The 27,798-nt window shown below is 36.1% G+C and overlaps 3 protein-coding genes across 9 annotated transcripts; 2 read left to right on the forward strand and 1 right to left on the reverse strand.

Moving 5' to 3' along the window:
• Nucleotides 1-7,762: 7,762 nt before the first annotated feature.
• Nucleotides 7,763-9,933, forward strand: LOC132030112 (pentatricopeptide repeat-containing protein At1g31920). Its single transcript, XM_059419599.1, has one exon. It carries the CDS (start codon nt 7,990-7,992, stop codon nt 9,805-9,807), a length of 1,818 nt encoding a protein of 605 aa, XP_059275582.1. The 5' UTR covers nt 7,763-7,989; the 3' UTR covers nt 9,808-9,933.
• A 120-nt stretch (nt 9,934-10,053) lies between these two features.
• Nucleotides 10,054-19,503, reverse strand: LOC132030113 (phosphomevalonate kinase, peroxisomal). Of its 4 annotated transcripts, none has more exons than XM_059419600.1 (11): nt 19,429-19,503; nt 18,516-18,578; nt 18,253-18,403; nt 18,004-18,101; nt 17,508-17,617; nt 17,329-17,381; nt 16,107-16,460; nt 13,068-13,172; nt 12,518-12,745; nt 11,233-11,355; nt 10,054-10,657 (listed from the first exon to the last, which is right to left on the reverse strand). In XM_059419600.1, the coding sequence occupies exons 2-11, from the start codon at nt 18,521-18,523 to the stop codon at nt 10,391-10,393; spliced, it is 1,497 nt and encodes a 498-aa protein (XP_059275583.1). In that variant the 5' UTR covers nt 18,524-18,578; nt 19,429-19,503; the 3' UTR covers nt 10,054-10,390. The 4 variants fall into 4 exon arrangements, with proteins under 4 accessions (XP_059275583.1, XP_059275585.1, XP_059275584.1 ...); XM_059419602.1 differs by having other exon boundaries at nt 19,425-19,444; XM_059419601.1 differs by lacking the exon at nt 19,429-19,503 and adding an exon at nt 19,283-19,418.
• A 1,478-nt stretch (nt 19,504-20,981) lies between these two features.
• Nucleotides 20,982-27,329, forward strand: LOC132030116 (vacuolar protein sorting-associated protein 25). 4 transcript variants are annotated; one of them, XM_059419607.1, is made up of 8 exons: nt 20,988-21,138; nt 22,596-22,784; nt 23,624-23,716; nt 24,620-24,759; nt 25,449-25,502; nt 25,611-25,699; nt 26,519-26,594; nt 27,032-27,329. In XM_059419607.1, exons 3-8 carry the CDS (start codon nt 23,658-23,660, stop codon nt 27,151-27,153), a joined length of 540 nt encoding a protein of 179 aa, XP_059275590.1. In that variant the 5' UTR covers nt 20,988-21,138; nt 22,596-22,784; nt 23,624-23,657; the 3' UTR covers nt 27,154-27,329. The 4 variants fall into 4 exon arrangements, with proteins under 4 accessions (XP_059275588.1, XP_059275590.1, XP_059275589.1 ...); XM_059419605.1 differs by lacking the exon at nt 22,596-22,784 and having other exon boundaries at nt 20,982-21,138; nt 23,625-23,716; XM_059419606.1 differs by lacking the exon at nt 22,596-22,784 and having other exon boundaries at nt 20,996-21,199; nt 23,625-23,716.
• The last annotated feature ends 469 nt before the right edge of the window (nt 27,330-27,798 follow it).

Consider the following 27,798-nt stretch of genomic DNA (forward strand, 5'->3'; position numbering starts at 1 on the left):
CCATTAGTTTGATTAAATGGATATAAATACTAAGTATGTCCTCTCTCTCTATATATATTTTTTTTTCAAGAGGACATTTAAGTCAATATACTTGTCAAGTCTATGAAGGCTATAGTTTAATGGTATCAAGTAGATTTTTTTTCAGACAATAAGTGTGAGCGTTTCATCGCTCTCTTCCTCCTTTCCCTTTTTGATTTTTTGTTTTAAGTTAATTATCAAGGGCCCGTTTGTTATTCCAAATTTGATTTGTATTGTTTTAAGCGAATATATATTGAGAATAGAGGGTAAAATTCTGGAGTTGTAAAAAGAATAAAAAATTTATTGTATTTGTCTTGATTTACATGACACTCTTTTCCTAACAAATTTTGACACAATTCCACTTCTATGTAACTTAAAATTTTCAAATTTATTACAAATTGTACAAAATGATACCATAATATCCCCCCCCCCCCGGCCCCCGACTAATTTTCAATTACTACGATAAATCTTTTCTCCACCATGGCTAATATAACATAGACCATCTTCAATCAAACATTGACATATAAATTGGAATAAACTGTCTTTGCATTACAAAAAATATCGAAAGTTTAGTGAAGAACAATTAGAGTTCCACACATCAAGAAGAGCTTGTGATGTCCCTTTTGCCATTCTTTCAACATTACATCAGTTTTCTAGGTATCTTAACTTACCTTTTTCGATTTTAAGGTCAAAAAATAATTTCTATTGATACTACTTTAAGTTTTTCCATTATAACCAACGTACGTGCTCGTTTCAACTTATGTTTTTTTCTTTCTTTTTGGACATTCTTCCTCGATTATGACTTTTCTAATCATTTTTAGTTCAAAGGTAGTGCTTTTCGCACAGTTACAACTAGGAATATACGAATTGTCTCAGCTAAACATTTACCCCGTTGATCCTGCTCCGAGTCCCGTTAGCGTGATTTTGAACCATGGGGATGGGCGACACGATTCCCGAGGTAATCGGGCGAGTCTTAGAGTGATTTGGGGAAATTAAAGCCTTAAAGAGAAAACCCTTTGACCAATAGTTGACTTTTGGGTAAATGGAACTTTTTCGGAATTCCATCGATTCCATGAGGCCCGAAGGGTCGATTGTGACTTGTTGGGATGTTTGGTTCGATTCTCGAGGCATTCAGGAGCTTTTTGTACCCTTGGTTGGAAACTTGAATTTGGCCGTTTGGGGGTTGACCAAGTCAAGGTGACCTCTGTTGCGAATTCCGATGCCATGGTTTAGTTCGTAGCGTGTTTTTACATGTGTTTGCATGTTCAATTTGTACCCGGGAGGTCTCGAGTGGATGTCAGAATTTGGGGTGGAACTTGGTGAAAACCAGATTTTTACGATGTCCCGCTTCAGCGGGTGTGTTTCCGCCTCTGCGGGTCCGCCCATGTGGGACTTGGCCCGCAGACGCGTGATGCCTTGTCATTAATAAGGTCCGCCTAAGTGAATGAGTATCCGTCGCGGCGGGAGCGCGTAAGTGGATCCTGGTCAGCGGAAGTGGGGATCGCTGAAACAGATTCCCCTTTTATTCTCAATTCGAACCGTTCTTCATTCATTCACTAAATTGAAACCAAAAGAGATTATAGAGGCGATTTACAGAGCTTTGGGGTGATTTCTTCATTGGGTAAGTTCGCTTTTACTTCTTTATAGTTATTTAGTTTATTTAAAAAGGAATCCATGGTAGTTTAAAGGTGTTAATTGGGGAAGATGGGTTTACAAATTCTTTTGTGAATTGTTGAGTCTTAAGCTATGAAAATGGGTTTATTTGGTGAATCTTGCTCAATATAGTCATGAAACCTTGTGAGTAACTAGACTCTAAGCTTGAATCTCAATTTTTATTAAGAATTAGATTATGGAAAGTTAGAGTTTCATCCCAAATTGGGTTCTCTTGATCTAAAGGGGAAATTGATGATTTCTTGAGTCTATTTAGCAACTGGGGAATAGTATTGAACTTCTAAAACATTGGGTTACTGATGTTAATCTCGAAAATCCTATTTTGCCCTTATGGGCCCAATTTTCCTCTTTTAAAGGGTTGTTTCTGATTCGATTAGTACTATAGCTTTATGGATATCGTCAGTCTCTATTTATTACATAGAATACATTATTGAATATACTTTGATCTTTCAGAAACTCTTCGACAGGGCAAGGCTCAAGTCGGATGGTTCATAGCACCCACTCGACATCGAGGTAGGTTACGGTTTACCTTTCGGTTAGACTCCAATTAGTGAAGCATATGTAGGAGTTAGATATTGACTGGGGAAGCATATTCAGACTTCAGGTATAAAGTTGGAATGGAATTCTACTACGTTGGTTGTTGTTGACTGTGGGCTTATCGCCTTATTGTGTGATTTGGGCTTGTTGTCCTTGTTATGTTGTGACTTGTGTATACATTCATCTCTCTTTATTTATGCCACTTATCATCGAACGGGGAAAAAATCATTAAATTAGGCTTGAGCTATGATGTGTGCTTATGATAAGACACAAATGAGACTTTGATTTCGATTTGTTGTTGACTTTGATATCCTACATTGCATACACTCTCATCTCATATAATGCATTGATATGAACTGTCACTTGGTACTGATGATGATAAGTGAGACAAAGGAACATCTGAGGTCTTTACCGGATTGTATATGAAAAAATGAGAATCCGTAATTCGAGGTTGTTATCGGAGCGGAATGTGATATCCTCACTGCCCGAGGTTTCTTGCCGAGACGAGTGAGTACATGGACTTCGCGGGTACCCTATGGGTCATGACTATTGGGACGTTGAGATTCCGTCCTTAGTATGTGTGTATAGGTTTGAGGTTCTGACCGGTGCATTACATATGCATTCACTCTCACATCCATTATTCATTGATGAGTTGTACATGGTATTGATATTGAGATGATTTCATTATTGATTGGTTGTTATTGTACTTGTTTGCTTACATGTCTACTTGTTGATTCTTTCTTCATATATGTGAACTAATTGTTGTCGGCCTATGATACCTACCAGTACATAGCGTTTGTACTGATGCTATTTTGCTGTACTCTTTTGAGTGCAGAGTTTGCTACAGGTTCCACTTCGGCACCTCGTGAGTGATCATCCCGAGGCCCTTAGTACGTGTTTCCAGGGTGGGTTATGTTCCCGACTAGTAGCCCGAAAAAATCTTCTTATGATATCTATCCATTGTTCAGAGACAGTATTTTCAGACTATGTTATTTGACATTCCAGACTTACGTATATTTAGTGGCTCTTGTACTTAGACCAAATTTTGGGGCCATTTGTAGTATTATTCCGCACTTAGTAGCTATTTGTATGATTTGAGACTATTTAGTACTTATATTTTCTTCTGCTTGATTATTTGAACTGTTGAATACGGGAAGGGTTCGCCCACCAGGGGGATTGTGTGGGTGCACGCTCGATCCATGAGTTGGGTCGTGACAAAAATGTTCTGGTGAAAATATGAATCCAGTAACCTTTTTGTAGATGTTGATTCAGTTGAGCATTCCCTAAATATTAAAACCATGTAAGTAAAGTTCAACAAAATCAAACTAGGTCTTACAAATTGTACGAATGTAGTGTTATCGGAAACTCTCTACCGCATAAGGCTAGGGATAGGATCTGCATACATCCTATTCTTCCCTGACCCCATTTGCGATACTACACGTGTATCTTGTTGTTATTGCAGTGTTATCTAAGAAAAAATATTTAGCTAATAAGTAAACCTTCATCCATAACTAGAGCTCTCGAGTTAAAGTCCCCCTGGGTACGGAGTCACCTTTGTTAGGGAGCATTTTACGCCTAATGTGGAACTTCGCCAGGCGAATCTAGATTTAGTCAGATTACAATGCAGGTACCAGACACCAAGTGAAATCAAAAAAATAAATAAGAAAAGATATTTAGCAGAGAGTTCCTCTCTTTCGCATTCCCTTGTGTTAAAGGCTTGAGACCAAAGGGTACGAACATTGGGACTTGGAACTAAGGTCCAAAAGGTATTGAGCTTAGGGACCCTAGACCCGATGGGCAATTTACACGATTGCCCTTATTCGGGGGTGGTCTTAAATTTGTGCCCCTTAAATCGCTGGTCTTTATTTTTTGCCCTTCACTTAATACCCCGTGGTGCTAGGTCCGAGCCTCGGCTCAGTAAAAAAAATAAAAATCGCAAGGCAGAGTTTTGTAGCAAAAGTTTGGCCTTAAGGCAGAGGATTGCTTTAAGGTAAACTTTTGGCCAAAATTAGGCCTTAAAGCAAACCTCAGCCTTAAGGCCTAACTTTTGCCTAAAATTAAGCCTATTTGAGCAAAAGTTAGACTTAAGGCAGAGCTTTGCTTTAAAACAAACTTTTGCCCAAAATTAGGCCTTAAGGCAAACCTCTACCTTAAGGACTAACTTTTGCCCAAATAGGCCTAATGTTAGGCAAATGTTAGTAGGCGTTTGGACATCTGATTTGAAACTATGAGATGAAATCAACTTTTGGACATGCATTTCATCTCATGGTTTGAAATCCCAAATCATCCAAAAAGGCATGATTTGGGGTTTCAAACCATGGTTTCAAAATTTTTAAATATAAAACTTGAACCATAAGTTTATATTTTATAAAAAAAGACCCATAAGTTGGTAGATATTTTTAACAATTACTCCCACCAACCTTTATTTATGTCTACCATGTGGGAAGATTATATTAAAAAGTAGTTACATTACTATTCATGTTAAATTTTCTTTTTTATTGAACTAAAGTTTGATCAATTGATGTTGTATTTTCTAGAAAGACCTTCTAGTAGCGTATTAATTTTGTTATGAACTATGTCTTGCTCATTTGGTAAGATTATATACGAATTGAGAATATTTTGATAGTTTTCACAACTTGTGGGGTTTTTATATCGATAAGAAAAAATACAACTTAAGAAATCCAAATTGCATGTCCAAACATGGTTTCAAACCATGTCCAAACGGCTCCTTAGGCCTGAAGGCGGAGGTTTTGCAAAAGCCTTGCCTTGCGAATTTTTTCTTTTTTACTAAGCGGAGGTTCGAACCCAGAACCTCGCGGTATTTTCGACCACTTTTTAAACAAAGGACAAAAATTAAAGACCAGCAATTTGTGAGGCAAAAATTAAAGACTAGTACGTTTGAAGGCCAATCCGCACAAAAAAAAAAAAAAAGGATAACTACATGGCATAACTAACTCTAGTACATAATTAGATTTAATAGCTATAGTTTAGATTAATTACATCCGATAGCTAAAAGTAATATGTTAAATACAATTAATATCTACATACATATTTAAAGTATAATACCCATCATCACATTATTCACTGCCAACCCAACCCTTCCATATCTCTCTCTCCCCTCTTCCACCCTCCCCCTCCCCCCCGCCCCGACTCCGGTGAACCGGAGCAACCACACCACCGCGATTGCCATCCCCTTCACCACATGAACCACTCTATCTTCTTTTCTCTCTCTTTCTCTATTTTTCAGAAATGCTCTCTATTCTCCTCCCTCACCGCCGCCGCCACTGGTGGCTAAGATTACCCCACTATGCCATCGTCTTCTCTAGCCTCTCGTTTCTCTTCCACCTAGATCTACGCCGTCGTAGCGAGCAGTAGCATCAGTCGCCGCCATGGTCTAATAATGAGTTTTATGATGATTGGAGAGAGGAGATGCGGTGGCTGTTTTGGGGTTGTTTCTGGTGATTTATTTGGTGTTTTCAATGGTTTCATGGTCGGTTTTTTGTTGTATTTTCGCTGGTCTCTGTTGGAGCAGTAATGGAGGTTTTTTTACGGTGCTTTCATGGAGTTGTTGTTGTACAGATCTGACCGACGTTAATAGTTGTTGTATCTGATGCGAGCAACAGACATTCCGGTCAAATCTGGACGGAATCAGTTAGATTTCGTCGGAAATGGCTTTCTATTTTTGAATACAATCCGGTGTTGATGACGACGATGGTGACAACGGTCAGATCTGGATGGAAACAACTAGATCTGGCCGGAATTTTATTTCTTGTATTCGTTAATTTTATTTCTTGTATACAAATGAATACAGTGAATTTTGAAGTGTATATAAATGAATAGAGTGAAATTTATTTCTTGTATTCAGTTTTTGAGTGTATTCGTTAATTTTTAGTGCAAAAATGTGTTTGGGGTGTATTTTTGTTTCTTGTATTTTGAAGGATATTTTTTTGTATACAATCAATTTTAAATATAATAAAATGAATACAGTGTAAAAGTAGCTACAAATGAATACGATTGAGTTGAATATATTTGACTTGAATACAACTTAGTTAAATACATCAAACTTGAATACATCAAAATTTGACTTGAATAAAGCAAAATTTAACTTGAATACACCAAAATCTGACACAGCCGAATTTTGAATACAATCCGAATTTTGAATACAATCTACTGTAGCGGCCGAATACAATCTACCGTAGCGCTCGTCTACTGTAGCTATGTAATGTAATTAGCTAAAGTGTAGCTATGCCTAAAAAACAACCCCCAAAATGTAGTCATTTATGTAAGTTTCCCCCAAAAAATTCCCAAAGATTTGCAGTAAGCCTAACTTAAAAGGAGAATTAGGCTCCACACTGAATATTTGGGCCTCAGGCCTGAGAAAAGAGATTTGGGCTTTCGGGAACATCCCTTAACATTATCCATTTAAAGTTGAGATGAAGCAAAAAATGAAGAAGAGCTCTATGAAGGCAGGAATACTGAAAAAAATATTAGATGTTGAAGAAGATAACAAGTTACTAAATCTACAAATAAGTAAACAGATGATGCAGTATTAGTATTGTTGATGTAATGGAGAATTGATTTTGAGGAAGGAGTAAGCGTCTAATATAATACTTTTTTTTTCTTTGAAATTCGAAAAACTTTTTATATAGATTAGTTTTGTTGTAAATGTAGTTTCTATAAAGATGATTTAAAATTGTATAAACCTTGCATTACCATAGACTGCATTTCAAAGTTCAATAACAAACTCTTTACTGGTCCAATGGACTAGGTACTATGTCTTTATTTGTAAAAACTTGTAAGGAAAAGAAAAATGACAAACAATTAAGGACTATTGAACTGGCATTAGCTTCCTAAGTATTTTTTTTTCGCCAGTGTTCTTTAATTTATAGAAGGCAATATTGGCAAATAATATGAAGGGCTTCCACTTCATAAAAACCGTGTAAAGAGTGAAGGTAACCAAGGGTCCAAGGGTATGGGACAAAAGGATTACAACTAAGCTACCCTAAAGTTAAACAAGCATTTAAGTAATATTATTATACCCTAAAAAACTTTTACACTTTCAATGTAATTTAATCGGTCATGTAAATTATTTCCTCATCATTTTTCATGTCACCGTATTATACAAAGACGTTATCTACAAATTGCAATTGCGTTTCAAATAATATAATTGTATAAATATTTTTTTTACACTTTCGTGCATATAACTTAAGTTCATTAAATAAATATCCTGCAATTTTTTTTTTCATCCCCTCGTAACATGGTATATGGGGAAAATGGGTTCCACCGGCAGGACGCAATAATTTTTTTTTCTTTTTCTTCATTTTTTTTCTTGGCACAAGTGTAGATTATTGTAATTTGTGCTGACCAATGAAATTGGTAGACCACTTACCAAAAGTACAATAGGAGTGGTTCCGTATATTTCTGAGGTATATCTTCCATATTAGTAATTCCATACTTTGTGGACCCATATTCTCAAAAACATTATCCTATCAACTTCTACGTGTCTCATGACTTGGCAGATTTTTTCTGGTTCAAATTCACTTTCCAAATCTCATGGATGAGAGCTCACCTTCCAACTGTCCCAATCAAGAAAATTTTCAAGATTCCTAGCTACTTTCAATTCTTTTCCAATTCCAAAATTTTCTTTTGCAAAATTTTAATACTACACTAGTGAGTTTATTAGTTCATCAAGCTCAAAAATTCTTGAAATTTTCTCAAAGAGTGTATCTTTGTCCATTTTTTAGTAAATGATGGTGTAAAAACATGATGGTGGGGACTTCAGTCCTTAATAAGACTCCACTGCTGATACCTCAAGAAGATCATGCAAAAGCCCCAGACTTCAACTTCAGCTTGAAGGAACAAGAATGGATTTCTATGATCAAGAAATGCAACAATATGAAGGAATTGAAGCAAGTCCATGGCCAAATCTTGAAACTTGGATTTATTTGTAGCTCTTTCTGTGCAGGCAATCTTTTATCCACTTGTGCACTTTCAGAATGGGGCAGCATGGACTATGCTTGTTCGATTTTCGGCAAGATAAGTGATCCAGGTTCATTTGAATACAATACTGTAATAAGAGGATATGTCAAGGATATGAACTTGGAAGAAGCTCTACTTTGGTATATTCATATGATTGAAGACGAGGTTGAACCAGATAATTTCTCATATCCTGCACTTCTTAAGGTATGTGCTCGATTTCGGGCAAACAAAGAAGGAAAGCAGATTCATGGACAAATTTTAAAGTTTGGACATGAGGATGATGTGTTTGTGCAGAACAGTTTGATCAATATGTATGGAAAGTGTGGAGAAATTAAAGAATCTTGCATTGTCTTTGACCAAATGGATCAAAGGACTATAGCTTCTTGGAGTGCACTTATTGCAGCTCATGCTAATTTGGGACTATGGTCTGAGTGCCTTAAATTTTTTGGTGAAATGAACTCTGAGGGGTGTTGGAGGGCAGAGGAAAGTACATTGGTGAGTGTGATTTCTGCTTGTACTCATTTGGATGCCCTTGATTTTGGGACAGCCACACATGCACATCTTTTAAGGAACATGAGTGGTCTCAATGTTATAGTAGTGACTTCCTTAATAGATATGTATGTTAAATGTGGATGCATAGAGAAAGGTTTGTTTCTCTTTCAAAGAATGGCAAACAAGAATCAGATGTCTTATAGTGCCATAATATCAGGGCTGGCCTTGCACGGGCGCGGACAGGAAGCTCTAAGGATCTACCATGAAATGCTCAAAGAAAGAATAGAACCAGATGATGTTGTTTATGTTGGTGTTTTGAGTGCTTGTAATCATGCTGGACTGGTTGAAGAAGGGCTAAAATGTTTTGACCGGATGAGACTTGAGCATCAGATAGAGCCAACGATTCAGCATTATGGGTGCATGGTCGATCTCTTGGGGCGAGCTGGGAGGCTCGAGGAAGCTTTGGAGCTCATCAAAGGCATGCCAATGGAGCCAAACGACGTCTTATGGAGAAGTCTACTAAGTGCTTGCAGAGTTCATCGGAACATTGAGTTGGGAGAAGTAGCGGCCAAGCATATTTTCAAGTTGAACTCGAGAAATGCTAGTGACTATGTGATGCTTTGCAATATGTATGCACAAGCTAAAATGTGGGAAAAGATGGCTGAAATTCGGAAAAAAATGGTTAATGAAAGGATAAGTCAAGTACCTGGTTCTTGTTCGGTTGAAGTAAACAGAAAGTTCTACAAGTTTGTGTCACAAGATAGGTCACATACCTGCAATGATGAGGTCTATGAGATGCTTCACCAAATGGAATGGCAACTGAAATTTGAAGGGTATTCACCAGATACATCATTGGTATTGTTTGATGTAGATGAAGAAGAGAAGAGGCAAAGATTGAGCACTCATAGTCAAAAGCTGGCAATTGCATTTGCACTTATAAAAACATCGCAAGGTTCTCCTATAAGGATAGTGAGAAATGTCAGAATGTGTAGTGATTGTCACACATACACTAAACTTATTTCCATGATTTACGGAAGGGATATCGTTGTTAGGGACAGAAATCGGTTCCACCATTTCAAAGATGGAACTTGCTCTTGTCAAGACTACTGAAATGCATATTCTTTTACCCTTAGAACTTCCCTTTCTTTATTACAATTCATATTTTCTGTAGTTCAAAGATGTAAACAATATTAGAAACTACCTTTAGAATCATCCCAGATAAAGGATTTCCACAAAGAGCGCTTTTGCCTCATAGCAAAAACTAAAATCTAGTTCTTTAGTGGATGAGAACAGGGTGAAAAGAGCAGGGAAATTGATGAGGAATCATATAATCCTGTTTAGACGCGCTTTCACTGCTGAAGCCAAATATTTGATCCACATAACTTGACAACAATCAATTCAAATAATGACGTAAAAAGGAAATTTAATTATTCCAACAAGATCTATTTTTCGACTCAATGATCCGTAAGACTAGAGCAGGCTCTCATTTGGCGCTTATTTTTTCGTGGCAAATATTTGCCCTCTTCAAACAATAGAAGGTCACTGTGACCTTACAGTTTTGAAACCTCAACCTAGCTGATAAATCCTACCTGAACTGGAAAAGTAACCTATACATTCTAAAATTTTAAAGATCTCATTTTATAGTCATATAGCACTATTAAAACACTGCAAGTGATCCCCAACTTCCAGATCATTATTCAAGCTGAATTGAAGAAACAGCTGTAGTAATTTCCTTTGCTCGAGGATCACTGTTTTCGAACGACACGCCATTAGGATCTTCTCTTACTAGCATCGCGAGAACATTGAGGGAACTCCAAGCTTGAGTAACATTTTTGCTTGAAGCCCCCAAGGTGACTGCAAACACCGCATCAAATCCACCAGCACCAGGAATGCCAGCCAACAAAACTCCCTCCATGTTCATTGTAGCATCAAGTAGCTGAGATTGTGATTCTGGTTCTATCTGTGAATTGTGTACAAGGTGAAAGAAATGGTCATTAACATGGAACAAGGCAACAGTGCACTGGACTCTTTAAAAGCTTTTGACCTTAATGTCAAGGTAGTCGAATATGTTCCTTGGGAAAATTGCAGTACAGTAAATTAGACGAAAAAAATAATTTTCTTTCAAGTGTTGGTTGAAAGCAAGAAGAAAGTTTAAATTAAAAAAACCATCTTCCTACAAAATTTCTAAACTTTGCAACAGATGTAGGAATTTGAATTGGAACATACTTTTTTCTCATTTACAAGTTATTTTCCTCTACGCATAAAATAAAGTTACTTTTTCATTTACTTCATTTAACACTTTTTACTCTTACTTTTTTGGACATCTATCGAAATCCTAAGGAAATGGAGACTATAATTTCATATAGAAGTTGTCTGGAGATTAAATTCTTCGTAGACAAATCCTGTTTTTGCATAATTGAGATAAGAGTCATGTCTTGATAAATTTTCATCTTAAGTAATTCATACAGAAGTGGGGAATGAGAAGAGAAAGAAACGAGAAAAATGTATCTAGTTACATAGTACTTGATAACTTACTGGAATTCCAGCAGCTTCTCCCATCTTGCGCATCTGATACCTAATTCGAAGCATAGCATCCCGAGCTCCTAATAATTCTTTAACAATTTCTGCTTGAGTGGGTTCATTTGCTTTCTCCAACCACTGTTCATGGTTAAAAACAGAAGAACTCAAATTCCCAAATTGAAAAAGAATCTCCAAATATTCTATGGATAGAATTTCACAATTATACCAAAAAGTTATTAGAATCCTGTAAATATTTCAAATTTTGGCTTATAAATGTAATCAGACCCTTGAGATGTTCTCTTTTTGGTATTCTGTTAATTGAATTAGAAATTAGCTAACTGGTTGATCTCAAGTATGGTCCTTATGACAGGCAGGACAAAATTCAAATTGAATAATTATATTAGCCTTCACTTCTGCAAGGTAACTGTACGAAGGAGTTATTTGATATGGGACATCAGAGGGACAGCTTTACTAATCAGAATAAGATGGCAAAATGTTAATGGAGATAGACATAAATCGGCCATCAGATGTAAAACAAGTTCAGGACTCGCAGAAAAATGCTGAAGCAGGAGGACTATGAAGAGAGAGGTGGAGCACCCAAAAATTGATGGGATGAAAGTTAGGAGCAAGTGGATCCACTGCCTCAGAAATGCTAGGCAATCTGTAAAATTCGAATCAAAAGCTCATCCATTGCTCCTTAAACTTGGGAAAAGGATTGGTAGAACTACAAAGAGTTTTGAGAATTTTTTTTTTATTTTTTTTTGAGCAATATCAAAAAAGCTGACAATTGGTGTTGGTATTGCTGGAGGTAAAAAGGGCACAAGAAAACGATGGGGTAGAGAAAGAGGGAAGACATCAACTTATGAAGTTTAGGAGTTCTACACCATGTCAAAAAAGGGAACAGTAAAAACGAAAAGGAAAACCGGAACCAGGAGGGTATTTTTTACCTCCAACCCATGTCTTTGAATTGCATTTGCTATCTGGTTTAATTAGCTGTAGGATATGAATTTTTCATCTATTAAGCAGTAGATTTTTTCGTATGCTTTATAAATGAAATTGACTTATTAAGAAGGCAAAGATAACAATCACTATGACTAGGAACATCCTCCAGTCAACTTAGTGAGGTTACATAAGACAAAATTGCAGCATCTTCAACACCCGAGGTATTAAATTACACCTTCCCAGAACATATTAGCATTTAAGAGGTGTCAAGAGTAGTTACCACCTGCCATTTATGATAAAATGAGGCAAAACTTCAATTCCAGATAGAACTAGATTTTGAGCTCCACAAGAATTTTACCTTTTCAGCAGGAAGCAGGCTGCATGCATTGATGATGCATTCATAAGCATTATAATGTCTCTCTGCCAATTTACTTAAGGTATTTAGGTGCACTTCAAGAGCAGAGTTTCCTTCCGACAACCTTCTCCATGTTTCTAGAGAATCCTGAGGGTCAGACCTCTGCCATTTCTTAACAGCCCCAACCATTGATGGTGTGGAAGATCCTCCACTGCCTGGTTCTCCAAGTAACTGCAAGTGCCCAGCTATTAGCTCCAACAACTTAAAAGAAGAAACAGCATGTCACATAAAATTAACACTTTAATCTTGAGACAACTTCTGCTGCAGTAGGATGCCTTGGGAGAGCAGGAATGAATCCATTAAAATTGCAAGTATAAGGTAAAAAATTTCAGTCGGGCAACATTTTCAGTTATAACGTTTATACAGTCAATCACGTGATTCAATCACAGAGGGGCAAAAACCATGCTAGGTTGGATTATAGCGGTTGAGCAATCCATTATTCTTAACCAGATAAACATTCATAAAGTCGTGGAATACAAAATAACAGACTCACTAAAGTCATTAAAGGCGGCAATGAAAACTTGGTCCTCTCATGATCCCACTTGGCTTTTAGGACATCATCAATGACTTCTGTGAGTGGTGTTGCCATACCTGCATTCTGCTAACCAAAAGAATGTCAGAACAGTTGTGAAACTAGATTCGACAAGATTCAGATGCAAATCCACAAATCTCATCACTCCGTATAGCAATTAGCAAATGTGGATGGGATGAAATCTGCCCGAATGAGGATTTATATAGCCGACACCAATTACTTTGGTAAATGAGGTATAGTTGATTGATTGAAGATAAACTATTCCTTCATGTTTACTGAAGAATTGATATAAACAGGTACCAAATGCCGCATAAGTTTCAGCTGACAAGTAATAGAAACCCTGGCATCTTTCCTTAATCTTATACAGGTAGAGATCAGCAAAAGAACCAACAGCTATTAATTGTTGACAAAGAAATAAGTTTATACAGATAATCAAAAGTGATGTGACAATTAGCAAAACCCAACAGCTCAATTCATATTGACGTGTCATGCACTTCTCAATCCAGCAACATGAGCTTTAGACTGGAGGAAAAATGATATAAACCCTAAGGTAATTTTCTAGAGACCAAATCTAAGATTTGGGTGACAGTTAGGTTAGAGGTGGTTATAGCATAACTATTTCTCTGACACAGCTCCTACGAATAGGTTCTGAGGCAATTTCTTTGCATGTAAAACGATCAACATTCTGAAGATTGAAGAACATTTCAAACCTCACTTACCACTCCTCCAATTACCACTTCCGTTTTCGTTCTTCAGAAAAATGCCTACAGATAACTGCAACCCCTGGTATAAACTGGGCCTTGGGTGACCAAGCTATATTTTAGCACCACTGAAGTATGTATTATCGAGCCTTTGAGTTGAAGACTTATATCCCTACAGAGCCCACTGATTATCTACAAATTACTTGCACCAAAGCCGTGCATCCATGCCAACTAAAATGATACATTCCTAAAAGTTCTATGACAAAAGGATCTATAACATGGTCTACCAATAATTTACTTTACCACGAAAAGGCTACAGCAGCTCGTAACTATATACCACTCTCTAAGCCTAGAATGTCCAGTAAGCAGCATGAATTTTCTACCTTTCTGACCTTTGTAATTCCAGAGAGACTGTATCATAGTTAACATTACCTAAAGAATAGCACCTCGCAGCAATGGAAACGACATTTGAATGATGAGATACATTCTTGTTTTCTTCTTATTTTTAGTAACTGAGAAATCCATGAGAGCCGGCTGGCTCATGGTCTAAAACTTGGTGGATAAAGACCCGCCCTCTACCCTTCTTAAGAACTAGGCTTTTGGTCCGTCACATGGTTCGAACTCGTGACGTGGACCTAATCTACACAATCCACATATCATATGTAGACTCTTACCATTTAACCAAAGCCCTAGGGGCTTGAATGATGTGATACATTCATCATCTTCATATGAGGTTATCTCAATTTGGAAGGAGTACATTAACTTTATTATCACCTCTTAGGACAAAGGCTATGTAATTAACAAGGGTTGGAATGGCAACCCTTCTGAAGGAGATTGAGGGTTTTACTGGTACCTTAACTCTAAGTTGCTCGGACTCAGGTGTGGGTATCCGATACGGGTACGGATCCGATTGTCAGATTCGGCAAAATCTAAATTTTAAGATTCAGGGGTGCGGGGATTCGGCTAAGAAAATTCAAATATATAAAAAGTAGAGCTACAAATGTTGAGAGATATTCTATGAAAAACTTACATGTATATTCTCTGAAACACGAAGCAGCAAAAATGAGACAAAAGTACTAGAGTATAATATTGAAGGTATGTCATTTCCCTTATCTTAAATCTGTTTTATCTTTAATTTTGAGAAACCAAAATCTCAATTTTCCCCCAAATTTGTCAATGGACTCCGGTCAAAGTATCCGAACTTGGTTGACTGTATCCCGGACGTAACCCGCTCCAACTTAGCCTTAACTGAGTCAGACACCTTGAGATGGAGACATACTATGGATGGAGTTTTTTCAGTTAGCAAGATCTATAAGAAGGAGATCAGTGTAGAAGTGGGGAACTGTACAAGGACTTGGAAGAATATCTAGAAAAGTTTGGCGCCAACTAAGGTGAAATGCTTCACATGGTTGGTGGCTAAAAGCGCTTGTCTCACCCATGAAGTATTACTGGAGAAGGGCTTTGCCAGTAGTGACCAGATGCTTTTTGTGTAATGAGATGATGAAACCAACAACCACCTATTCCTTCATTGCAAATTTACTGGTCAAATATAGAGTATGTTTTGTAGTCTCACAGAGATCGAGTGGACAATGCCTGAACATACTGCAAATCTGATGAGTTGCTGGATCTGAAGAGGGGGTAGCAAAACTCAGAAAAAGTGGTGGAGGATTATACCTTCCTGCATTTGGTGGGATGTATGGAAGGAAAGGAATGGTAGATGCTTTGAAGATAAAATCAATTCCATACATACAGTGAAATGGAATTGTATCGTATCTTTATTCTTTTGGTGTAAAGAGGATTGTATAGAGGAAGTAGATGACCTAGTAGATTTCTTAGGAGCTTTGTAAATCTGTTTCTCCTTACTTTTTTTTTTTTTTTCTGTCTTGTTTGGAGGTGGCCACCATACCCTGGATGCTGAGGACTACAACAGTACCACTTTCAAAAAAACAAAAAAAAAAAGTGTGTGTGGGTGGTGTTTTTTTTTGGGGGGGGGCGGGGGGGGCGCTTGAATGATGCGATATATTCATCATCTTCATAAGAAGTTATTCAATTTAGAAAGAGTACATTAACTTTGTTATCACCTCTTAGGAAAAAGCTATCTAATTCAGCCATGGACTATTAGTGAGCTTCAAAGAGTAAGTTTTTGGCAGATTTAATTATAAAAAAATATATATATATATATACACACAGACTAAGGGTATTTCCTGTAACCGAGATTCTGAGAGAACTTACAAAACTACTTTATCCATGAGCAAACTATGTCAACAAATTAAACAAATAGATGGAAAGTGAAGAAGACCTGAGCAGAAGAGAGCACTTCAGGCGAAAACCGGATATAGCGCTGACTGCCATAAACTGCAGAACTAACATCAAACCCGCTGCCAACTTTACCCTGTGCAATGCAATGAGCGGTTTGAGCTATAACATGAACTACATCGACATCAGCCAAAGAGGAGAGGTTCACAACGCCAAGATAATGAAGCACGGAGGCAACAACTGCAGTTGTCATAGCTGCTGATGACCCTAATCCAGTCTTTGCAACTTCAGGCTTGCGATTCTCTCCAGTTGATTCTTCTGCATTAAAGGTGATTGAAGCGAAAGGTGGAAGGGAAGCCAATGATTCAGGTGTAAGAGGGAGCCCACGTGCTTCAATCTACATTAATAATCAACAAAGCGGTCTCCATTATTATCAAACAAGAGAATACAGGAAGACTAGCTTGTAGCATAACATCTTGGACTATATCTTAGCTTGTGCAGCAGAGAATTCCACGATGTAACATGATAGAAAGTTGAATATTGCAGTCATGAAAATTATAAAGTAGTAATCCGATTATCCGAGTTGACCGGTTCCCGCCACACAAAATCCCCGTATCATTGTCATTGCAATTTCTTGTCCCTATAGTCCAGTACTAAGTCAACGTGCTCAAGATATATGAGTTTCAAAAATAAGATGATGTGGATAATTGAAAGAAAGCTTGTATCATTTTTTGTTTTGATATTCTGTAAAAAATCCTTCTACAATTGTTTTATATTCCAAACAAGATCCTATATCTTGATTGATAAATCTAATTAGCAGGAATCTGTTTCCATGGGTGAAGTAAATCTCACAAATGTTAAGTTCACTTGGTGTGTGACTAACCACTCCTTTTCATAACTTCTGTATCTGTGACTTCTACTCAATTTGTCCATTCTAGTCATACTTTATGTCAAACTTACGAATTTCAACATCAATCATTCATAAATTAACTTGGCGTACTATTTTTCCATTAAACCATTCAACTATTGGGCAAACCTAATTAAAAAAAACTGGCAGGGCATTATAAAAGCTCGTATGATATGTCTTTCCTGACCCAATAGTAAATCTTGAGACAGCTGCCACAAATTAGAGCATATTATGTTAAACAACTTTGGGTACAGTTATTAGTGATTATCAAATTTCACTTCATGCAGAACAAGCTGCAGGTAATCATCTGTCACTGAACTAATGCCATTTTGGAAATATAAGTAAGCTCTAAAAGCACCTGGTTCCGGTACGAATAGAACTCATTGCAACCCAAGATAGTTATGTCGAGACCTGCATGGATAATGCAGTTGGGACATTATTTTTCCAATTCCTTTAATAATAGATTATGCGGTAAAGTCCCGTATTCAAGAAATGTCATCATCATCAAATAAGAAAGGTGACAGTGAAAGAAATTACCCTGCAGAAGTAGTTTCTGCAATGTGTCCTTCTTATCTTTGTCAAGTGTTGCATGGGCTGCTGCAATAGCATATTGCACCGCATGTTCTACAAAGGGGTTTCTTGATTCTCTGGTGTTCGACAAAAAATATAAGTTATATTGCTAGCCATTTAAATGACTAACATAATCATGTTTAAATAAAACAGATCAAATTAATCAAGAATACAGTAGCCAGGTTACATGTAATACTTCAAAAAACAAATCTCAGCAAATTCACAAACTTTTTTGATAAAATAAATATTATTACTAGTGATGGGGTAAACTCCTGTATACCAAAAAGTAGACAACCTACACCAAAATATGGTTCTGTACAAAAGAAACCCAATCATCAACACACATAGAGACCTCATGGCACATGGATATACCAAAAAGAAACTAGAAACAAGAGACGATTTTGCAAATTCACAAACATAAAAGATAAATATTATTTCCACTAATGAGACTTAAATTACTTGCCTTGAAGAAACAGGCTGAAGCTTTAAGTGTTTAAGAGACAGTTTATACATGGTTTCTCTTGCCATCTGAGGGGAAGTCAATTTAACATCTGTCCATGCCTGAAAACGAACAAGAAAACTACCTTACAGGGGGAAAAGGCGGAGGGGAATACAAAAAGAAGCGCTTCTCAAGAAAAGAGAAGGAAAAAGAAATGGTCATACATACTTCAGATAAATGATCATTCAGTTAAGTGCAGCAAATATCACTCACCCATGCCCAACTTTCAGGTTTGATTTCATCATAAAGTGGCTTCACAATAGCATAAAAACGAGCATTTGTGCTAAGTACAACACCAGCATTAGGTCTCTCTAAAACAAGATAACCTCCGGTCATCAAAACCTTTCCAGGAGCAGAGGCAACACTGTTTAGTCACCAATAAGCCGAAAATAAGACATATTATTGCATACAAAAGCTACTAGATTATAAAGTAACATAAAATGGAATAATCCAAAGGATAAGCATCCCAGACTTACACTGCCATTATTTAACAATTCTCAGTTTGTAAAGCTTGAAATGTGCAATCCAAGACAGATAAGCTGCAAATACAAAGTACCCAATATTATACTTGTTTTTCTTGGGAAAAGTACAAAGAAACAAAATGAAGCATAACAAAGAACAAATCCCTTCCAATTTAATTCAACAACAACAACAACAAATATGCCTTAAAAACCCAAACTAGCTGGGATCAGCTATATCAATCCTCCATTCCGCTCCATTTCGACCTATTTCATTTCTATTTCTAACCAAACTACAAAGGTTACTACTTCCTTTATCACAAAAAGAATGTCACTTTCTATATTTAGAAACAATTAAAGTATATTTTTTTTATTTTACCCTTAACGAGATGATTCATAACCACACAAATGTCTAAAACTTGTTCTAAATCACAAGTTTCAAAAGTCCTTCGTTGTTTCTTAAACCCCGTGTCTAATCAAATAGTGCCGCATAAATTGGTATAGAGGGAGTAACAAAAACTGAACCAGATGTAAGTTAACCACCACAACAAAACCTTAATCCCAACTAATATGATGTAAAATCAACAAAAAGGGAGATCTTTGATTTCACTACAATAACTTGTTATACTGGAGCTAAAGCTTCTATGCTGGTATAATTCAACATGGGTTCCTCTAAAATCCTCAAACAAAACATTTCAACAAGCTAAACTCAAAAGTTTCCACCACAATAATCATCTAGACCTGACTCAAAGAGTGAGAAAACGAATAAAGGGCAAATCTTTTACACTTTAAAATTTCAAACAAAGTTGAAAGTGCAAAGTCCACTTGACAATTTCAAGAAAGTTAAAAAAATTTCAATTTTCAAGATTGACGAGTGATCATTTATATAATGTCACAGAGATATAAAAAGAGTGAAAAAAAAGATACTTGCTTTGATGGGTTTATGGGGTGTGCTGCTATTAGCTATATGACTGATTGGCAGACTTGATAAGAACTTATGTGCAGAAGTAGTAGTCCAGTTTTGATATTCATTTTCACTTTCTGTTTGTTTCTTAATGTTATTGTTATTTTTTTTTTCACTGACATCATTTCTTGGTAACAGATTTACTTTCTTTTTTCAACCAGAACCGAACAAGAAGGGGTAGGGGTCAGTTAGTCCATCTATTGTACTGCTGGGACTTATTTGCATTTTCAAAGTCTCCTTAGTAGGCGTTTGGATGTGCGATTTCACGTTATGATTTCAAGTCATGAGATGAAATCAGCATTTGGACATGTGATTTTATCTCTCCAAATCATCCGAAAAAGCATGATTTGGGTTCAAATCATGATTTTTAAATGTAAAACTTGACTCATAAATTTATATTTTATAAAAAAACTCAGAAGTCCAAAAAGGCATGATTTGGAATTTCAATCAAGATTTTAAAACTTTTAAATATAAGTTTGACCCATAAGTTTATATTTTGTAAAACAAAAATCATAAGTTGGTAGATATTTTTAACGATTGCTCCTACCAACCATTTACCAACCTCATTAACTTCTATCAACCGTTATTGATGTTCATACAGTGTAGGAGGATTATATTAAAGAGTAGTTACATTAATATTCATATTAAATTTTTCTTTTTATTTAACTAAAGTTTGATCAATTGATGTTGTATTTTTTAAAAAGGTATTCTAGTAACGTATTAATTTTATTATGAACTATGACTTACTTATTTGGTAAGATTGTATAAGAATTGAGAAAGTTTTGATAGTTTTCACAACTCATGGGGGTTTTATGTCTATAAGAAAAAATACAACTTAGGAAATTCAAATTGCATGTCCAAACATGATTTCATCTCATGATTTCAAACTCCTCAGCTCCTGTGTGGCCATATATTGCGGGAGCATATTTTGAAGATTTATTTTCAAATCTTTGTTTGGCCATAAAAATTTGACAGATTTTGAAAACAAATCTCAAATTCTGGCTCAAACTTATTTTTGGCCCAAGATCTATATTTTAGCCTTTTCAAACCTTTTAAAAACTATCCCAATTTTTTATATTTTAAAAACCACCTCAGCTAATCATGCCTATCTTGTTCCTTGATTAAAGTCGTATCTATCATGTTTTCATAATTAAAATGAATTGTGCCCAAATAGCAGAAGAAGAAACCTTAGAAAAAATTGCTCTGCCAACTGTAGAAATCTGTTCTGAATATAAAAATGCTGTAATTTGAATTATAGTAGTTAGCAAGTCTGTTATTAGCAATTATTACTAAAATATCATGTTCAACATAATTTGAGATTAGTAAGTATGTATAGATGGTATTCTTGATACTTTTTAGAACTTATGGGTATATGTAATATTTTATATTTTCCAAAATAAAATGTGAAATATGTTTTGAAAAATTATGGCCAAAAAACATTTTCAAAACTCAAAAAACTCGACCCAAATCAAAGTTTTTCAATTTTTTTTGAAAATATATTGCAAACGCTAGCTTAGTTTGTTCTTCCAAGGTCCAAACATTTTTCTCATTATTATAATCAAACCCCAAATTATACATTTCCTTTTCAATTTTCCCCTTGAATAATTGAATACGACTCAACTTTAACATCGATTCAACGTTACAAGTAAACTGATCTTCTCTTCATCTCTAATTCAGGTTATTCTCTCTACTGCTATAAGCTTATGATTTTGAAGGTCATAGGGATATTCATTTAGTGGTAATTTCTTTATGCTTCTAATGAGATTCTTTTATGATTGTGAAATATCGAACTATAATTGGGAATTTGATTATTCTTTTACTCCCTCCGTTCTAATTTGTTTGACATTTTTCACTTTTCGAGAGTCAGATAAGTTATTTTTTTCATGTCTTTTAAATATTTTAAATTATAAATTATTAATTATGGTGAGTTATAGTAGTTCTTGAGCCGAGGATCTTCCGGAAACAGCCTCCTTATCTTCTGAGATAGGGGTAAGGTCTGTGTATACTTTATTCTCCCAAAATCCCACAACACATTGTGGGATTTCACTGGGTATGTTGTTGTTGTTGGTGGTGAGTTATAGTAGTAGTTTTTAAATATGTAAATTTTATGTCGGAAAATTTAAAGATTCTATGTTGAAACACATGGTCAAAATTAAGAAGTTTGACTCTCGAAATGCAGACTTTCTAAAAAAGTTTTTTTTTCTTTTTTTTCTTTTTCTGGAAGTGTATGGAGGAAGTGGAAATTGTTTTCTGGATCGTTTTCTTGTAGTTGTAGGTGACATACAGTAATTATACATGATGCAGAATAAGGTACAGGGATTATGTGTTGATAGTACTTTTGGGATATTAAAGTTTGATAACAATATCTAGGTGTTAGACTGGATAGGAGTTGGAAGAAAGGACTTAAGTCATTTTCCCATTTTCTGTTATACTAGACGCGTCATATCATGTATGATATATGCTTCTCAGTGGTCCAGATCAGTAACTTGATACAAATGGTGATTGGGTTTATTTCTATTCTTCGAACTTAACTGTGTTTAGGCTTTTTTCACTTAGAATTCTTGATTTTTGCTTCTTCCCGTTGAATTTGGTTTTTTGAATGGATACTGTCCTAGTTTTACTTGATATGTTCTACTCTATTTTCCCTGATTTGGCTTTACTAGGCCTGCATTTTCATATCTCGAGATAATGTCAGATACTGTTTTGACTTGTGAAGCTCTGAGTTGAAGTTTCTGAAAACTTTGTTGCTTGTTTAATGATAGCAATGTTTTCTAGTAGTTGTTTGATTATCTTTTTCTGATAAGTTAGAATAGTGGCCCACACTGCAAAGTGCAAATGCATAATCTGATGGCACAAAAAATTCCAGGCTACTGATGGGTGCCTCTACTCGTGGCCACTATGAGTTGAAGTTGCAATGCCTCATTTACTTGTCAAGCCCGATTTCATTCAGCACTATTACCAATTCTCAAAATAAATATTTTCATTCAGTATGCCAGAACTCTCAACAAATTGATATCTGATATGCAGGCTGCATCTGCATATTCCACCAATATTCACTAAGTTTAGCCAAGTGGCCATTCACATGTTGGCTAATTCTGAATCTCCCATCTGCTTTGTCTTTTCATCTGCAACAGGATCATCTTCAACTCTGGAATTTGTTTCTCTGGGGCTATTTACACTAGAAACCTGAATGATATATTGCAGAGTTTCTATTGCCCAACTCAATCTTGGATCAATCTTTTGCAGTTTTTAACAATTAAGTGTCAGCTAATCTTTGCAGTTCTAGCTGCATTGAGCGAGTACTGATTTCCCGCTATCAGCAGGGGAATGTTTAACTCAATCCAAAAGTTTCTTTTATGATCCTGGTCTGTTCCTTTCTAGGACTGTCAACCTGTTAGAATCTCATCCAATGCCACACCAAAACTCCACACATCACTCTTAGGTGTCAGATGTCCCGTTTCCATGTATTCAGGGGCTGCATACTGCCATTTCCCCACAACCGCTGTGGAAACATGATTGCACTAAGCCAGTTGGGCCCTCTCTGGCAAGCTCGAAGTCTGAAAGCTTGGACTTTAAGTCATTATCCAGAAGCATATTTGATGACTTGAAATCACGATATATCACGTGAACTTTTCCTTTCCAATTCTTCGTGCAAATAAGCCAGTCCCTGACAACAAATTGATATCTGATATGCAGGAAAAAAGAACCTTCAATGTAACTAAACCTTCTATGTAGTTGTTTCTGATGCCATTTTGACAATATCAAGCAGAACGCATTTCCAATCCAATTGTTCGTGCAAATAAGCCAGTCCCTGACAACAAATTGATAGGGATATGGAAAAAAAGAGCCTTCAATGTAAATATGTTTTATGCCATTTTGACAATTCAGATGTTCTTGTTTTTTTATTTTTTATTTTTTTTTTGGTTGGTAAATTTACTCTTTAAAACGGTGGTTGACCCGAATTATTTACAAACCAACCCGTGTAGATGTGGACGGGTTGGGTTATGACTCATGACCCCCCTTTTTTACTTAACTCATTTTTAACCTGTCCAAATCCAACCCAATCAGTCATTTACCACCTCTAGTATCAGGTTTAATTGTGATATTGTTTCCATTCTCTATTTTATATCTTTATTTGTTACAATGAGGTTTTCTGTGAGCAGGTGTAAGGCAGAGAAGGAAGTAATTCAAGAAAGATGCAGAAGCTGGGGGAATTCAAGCTGCCTAACTTCTTTAATTATCCACCTTACTTCACGTAATTTGCTCCTGCCCTCATTTCCATGTCTCTATATGCTTAATTCTTAACTACTTGGCTATAAATTTCATTTTCTGGGTCTTAATATTTGAACTTTCATGTGTAAGTCCAACCTTTTGTCATGTTTAAGAACTTTCATGTGTAAGTCCAACCTTCTATGTGGCAGTTGAAAACAATTATTTTTCTTTTCTTGGATCTTTTAATATAGTCTTCAATTTTGTGGAACAAGCTTGTTTTTATTACTTAATATTGTTTTACAGTCCCTACCTTTCGAGGTGGGGGTAAGGTCTGCGTACACTCTACCCTCCCGTACCTCACATTGTGGGATTCTACTGGGTATGTTGTTGTTGTTGTTGTAATATTGTTTTTTACAGTAATGACTAATCAAACAGAATATGTATATCACAACAACAACAACATACCCAGTGTAATCCCACTAGTGGGGTCTTGGGAGGGTGGTGTACCGTGTATACGCAGACCTTACCCCTACCTTGAAATGTAAATTTTCGAAATATTCAAGCAAGTTTAAGGCGAAGATATGATTAATACTGCAGTTATACCATTGTCTAAGAATTCAGCTGGAATTTTAGATCTTCGGTCTTAGACCCCATAAGTAGGATGTAATACAGCTAACACCGTGGGATTCTTTTCTCTAAAGTGGAGGATTTCGTTTTAACATTTGATGGTATACAAGAAAAATAAAATGACATTTATGTGTGAAATGTTTGACTTGTATCTTTAAACATGGTGGTAAGATATCTTTAAAGGGGATTTAAGATGGTTTCTCACAGAAATTATTATTATCTTTATTTTCTGCGCATGAAATTATTTTTGAGCAATATTAGAAGATTTCTGATGTGGAGTTTATGTTTTGCACATAGGATAATTTTTGTTCTTTCCTAGTTTGCAGCCTGTGAGGGAAACTAGGGAGAAGCAGATACAGCTATGGAAGGAGCTCATAATTGATTTCTGTCGAACCCAAAAGATCTTTGTAATAGGGCTGGAGGAAGACTTCCCATTGTTCAATAATCCTACTATTGAAAGTGAGTGCTTCTTCTTATTATTATTATAGTGTTTTATATATTTCATGCTCAGCCAAGGAGCTGTGTTATGTCTATATTCCCTGAATTAGTGCTTTGGGTAAAAATCAACTTGTGGTGCTTAGATATTCATAATAGCTATTGATCTTGGACGCCAGTGGAACTTAAATAGAACCTCCTCCATTCCTACTTATGTGAAATTTGAGGTGTTAATTTGACTTATATTATAGTAATGATGCTCCCTTGGGCCTCTTCTAGCTTTGATCCTTGGTTTCAATCATTACCTAAAACAGTTGTACGATGTGGTATAACTTGGTGGGTTTCTCCCACTACTTCTCCAAGGCTTCCATGTTGAATGCGATGACTTGCAAGTCCTTCAAAGCCTTGGCTTGTGACCTTGTGAATGGTCTTGAGGGTTGAAGGCTGCTATCAAGTATGCATCATTTATAGACTATATTAACCAAAAGAATTGTCAATTGTAATAGCATTAGGTGTTAAAGTTTGCCAGTACTGGGTGAATTTTTTCAAAAGAATTTGCAAAATCCTTGCATTTTTTTAGCTAAAAGAAAATGTGATTATCTCTTTATGTGGTATTGCTTGCCTCGGACTGGATGAAAATATTTTGTAATCTGGAATGGTGGTGGTAGTTTTAGTATGCTACAACTTAATACAGATGATCTCTGATAGTGCAGGATCTCTGAGTCATGAAGCTAGGGGGGCATTTCTCTCTGCATTGGTTTCTGATGGTAAGGGATCTAGCCACTTTAATGATATATTGAACCTTAATGAGAGTCTGTTGTACTGCTCTGTTGTACTGCCTAAGGTTAGATCTCTGACTCTGATCTACTTGACAGGTCGTGCAGAATGGATGGATAAAGGTCATCGAAAATGCCTAGTCCTATGGCATTGTATCCAAGACTGGGCAGACTTGATTGTAAACTTTGTGAGTAGTACAACCTTACAATGATTGATGTCTGTTCGAAGTTTAGCATTGCCTAACTGAACATGCTAGTGTTTACAATGATTGCTGTCTGTTTCAATTTTGCATTGTCCTAACTCAATATGCTATTTGATTTTAGAACCTGGTAAGGTTTAGGAAAATGGGTCGGCGTTTGAGGGAACTATGCTGTGATTAGTTGAGTGGATATAGGATTCATTCCTGGCTATCATACTCAATTGCCATATTTTGTTATACTAGCAAAACAAGTAGAGATTTAGAAGGAGAAGAGAATCATGTAGCCACCTTATGAGTTACAACCCCGATCATATGTGTTTCTCATGCTCTCCCTCGCTCCACGCCTACCACCTCATCTAACTATCTTTGTATAAAACCACTTTGCTTCTCCATGGGTTATTCATAGGTATAAAGGGTGGCACTGCTAGATCATGTTTATCATCAATCTTGAACGACCCCCTTCTGCCTAGCTTCCGCTTTCTTGTTCTTCTTAAATTTATTTGAAGTCTCTCTCACAGTTTGCTCATTTGAGTTGAATTTCTCTCAGAGTGTTATCCTATATGTGATTTTAATGTTTAGCAATTAGGTTGCCTGTTGGAAGACTGCTATATACCACATTTGGGGATAGATGCAGAAAGACATGGTGTCTGGTTGCAAAGATGTTTGATGAACTGGACCTTTTTCTTTTAGATGAAATGATGAACTGGAGTATTATTTTACCTTGTTCACATTATGGTTGTGTTGGAAATCTACTGCCATTCCCCAGTGTTACTGGATTTCTTATGGAAGTATTATCTATCTGATTAGGTGAAGGAGTATGGGCTGGAGGACAGTGTTATGACAGTTGAAGAAATACGTTCTGGGGCGGAGTCCCGTGGAACAGGTAAGGTTTGGGTTTTAAAGTCTAGAAGATATTAGGTACCACATTTTGGTTACTATTTTCGTCTTCTTTCTTTAAATCTTTTTCATATGAGCTTGGGTCTTGGCATTTCACTTGCCTTCATGCACGAAGCATATTTTGACTGAGGAGAGTTAATGCTTTCAATCTTTCCTTGGGTAATACGATCATATGCTCTTTCCATCTTGAACTACTCGGTAATAAACATGTAATGGAGATATTAGTGAATCATTATATCAAACATTATTCGTTTAACGTCGTGGCACTGTTCTATACGTATATTGTTCAGTAATGAATTCCTGTACCTGGTTTAACTAGGTTTTATTTTCTGACAAACTTCATGGATTTATGGGATCTTATGCTCTTATATTTTGTTTGCTTCCTATTCGTTTAATCTGTTTCTTTGGCGTTTTATTGTTCAGAGCTTCAAGGAATGGACCGTACAGTTCTTATGCGAGCTTTGAAGCTGCTCGAACATAAAGGGAAGCTTGCAATATTTAAGGGAACTTCAGCTGATGATGAAGGTGTCAAATTTTCTCTGTAAACCATCTTGGTGGACTGTTTTTCTGTACAATGAGCGAGAAAATTCGTATCTACGAGCATTTGTGAAATACTTTAATGGAGTCAAACTGGGATAAAATGGTTTCGTGTTATGATACAGATACCTTACTGGACTAATTTGATTCCAAGTAGAATGAATATTGAATTGGTAGTGCAGAATCATGTGTAAATTTTGGAAGTAGAATTGCTCCCAGAACTGTAATGTAACTCTCTTCTTAAGTAGTACTCCATCTACATCTAGTCTCAAATATTAGTCCTTTTGTCTTGTTTTAAAATATTTGTTTTTTCTTCAGATCTCCCTTTATTGTTTCAATTGGTTAAGCGTTTTATAAGATATTTAAAGACGGATTAAAAAAATCCAAAGTTTGTTTAATAAGATGCTTAAAGAGAGCCCAGACATTTGATAGGGTGGGTCGAGCATGACTCGTTATTTGTCTTTTAATTTAGGAATTTAACTTCATAATTAGAAAAGTAATTTGCCTTTTCCATCCTAATTTAGGTATTTAAATCATAATAATTAAGGGTGTCCTTTTTCATTAAAAAAAAAAAACTGTCCTGGACCTGGAGTAGTGGTCCTAACAAAAAAAACTAATGCCAAAATATTTTTTCTAAGGATTATCAGGTCACT

The sequence above is a fragment of the Lycium ferocissimum genome, chromosome 9, assembly GCF_029784015.1.
Source record: "Lycium ferocissimum isolate CSIRO_LF1 chromosome 9, AGI_CSIRO_Lferr_CH_V1, whole genome shotgun sequence".
Classification (NCBI taxonomy): domain Eukaryota; kingdom Viridiplantae; phylum Streptophyta; class Magnoliopsida; order Solanales; family Solanaceae; genus Lycium; species Lycium ferocissimum.

Coding starts and splice junctions, on each gene's coding strand:
- LOC132030112 (XM_059419599.1), top strand. CDS start 7,990: ATGATGGTGGGGACTTCAGTCCTTAATAAGACTCCACTGCTGATACCT.
- LOC132030116 (XM_059419605.1), top strand. CDS start 23,658: ATGCAGAAGCTGGGGGAATTCAAGCTGCCTAACTTCTTTAATTATCCA. Junction 25,503..25,610: donor CTCTGCATTGGTTTCTGATG/GTAAGGGATCTA, acceptor TCTACTTGACAG/GTCGTGCAGAATGGATGGAT. Junction 25,700..26,518: donor CAGACTTGATTGTAAACTTT/GTGAGTAGTACA, acceptor CTATCTGATTAG/GTGAAGGAGTATGGGCTGGA.
- LOC132030113 (XM_059419600.1), bottom strand. Junction 13,173..16,106: donor AAGTGCTCTCTTCTGCTCAG/GTCTTCTTCACT, acceptor TTTGGTTAGCAG/AATGCAGGTATGGCAACACC. Junction 10,658..11,232: donor GAGAAGCTGCTGGAATTCCA/GTAAGTTATCAA, acceptor CACAATTCACAG/ATAGAACCAGAATCACAATC.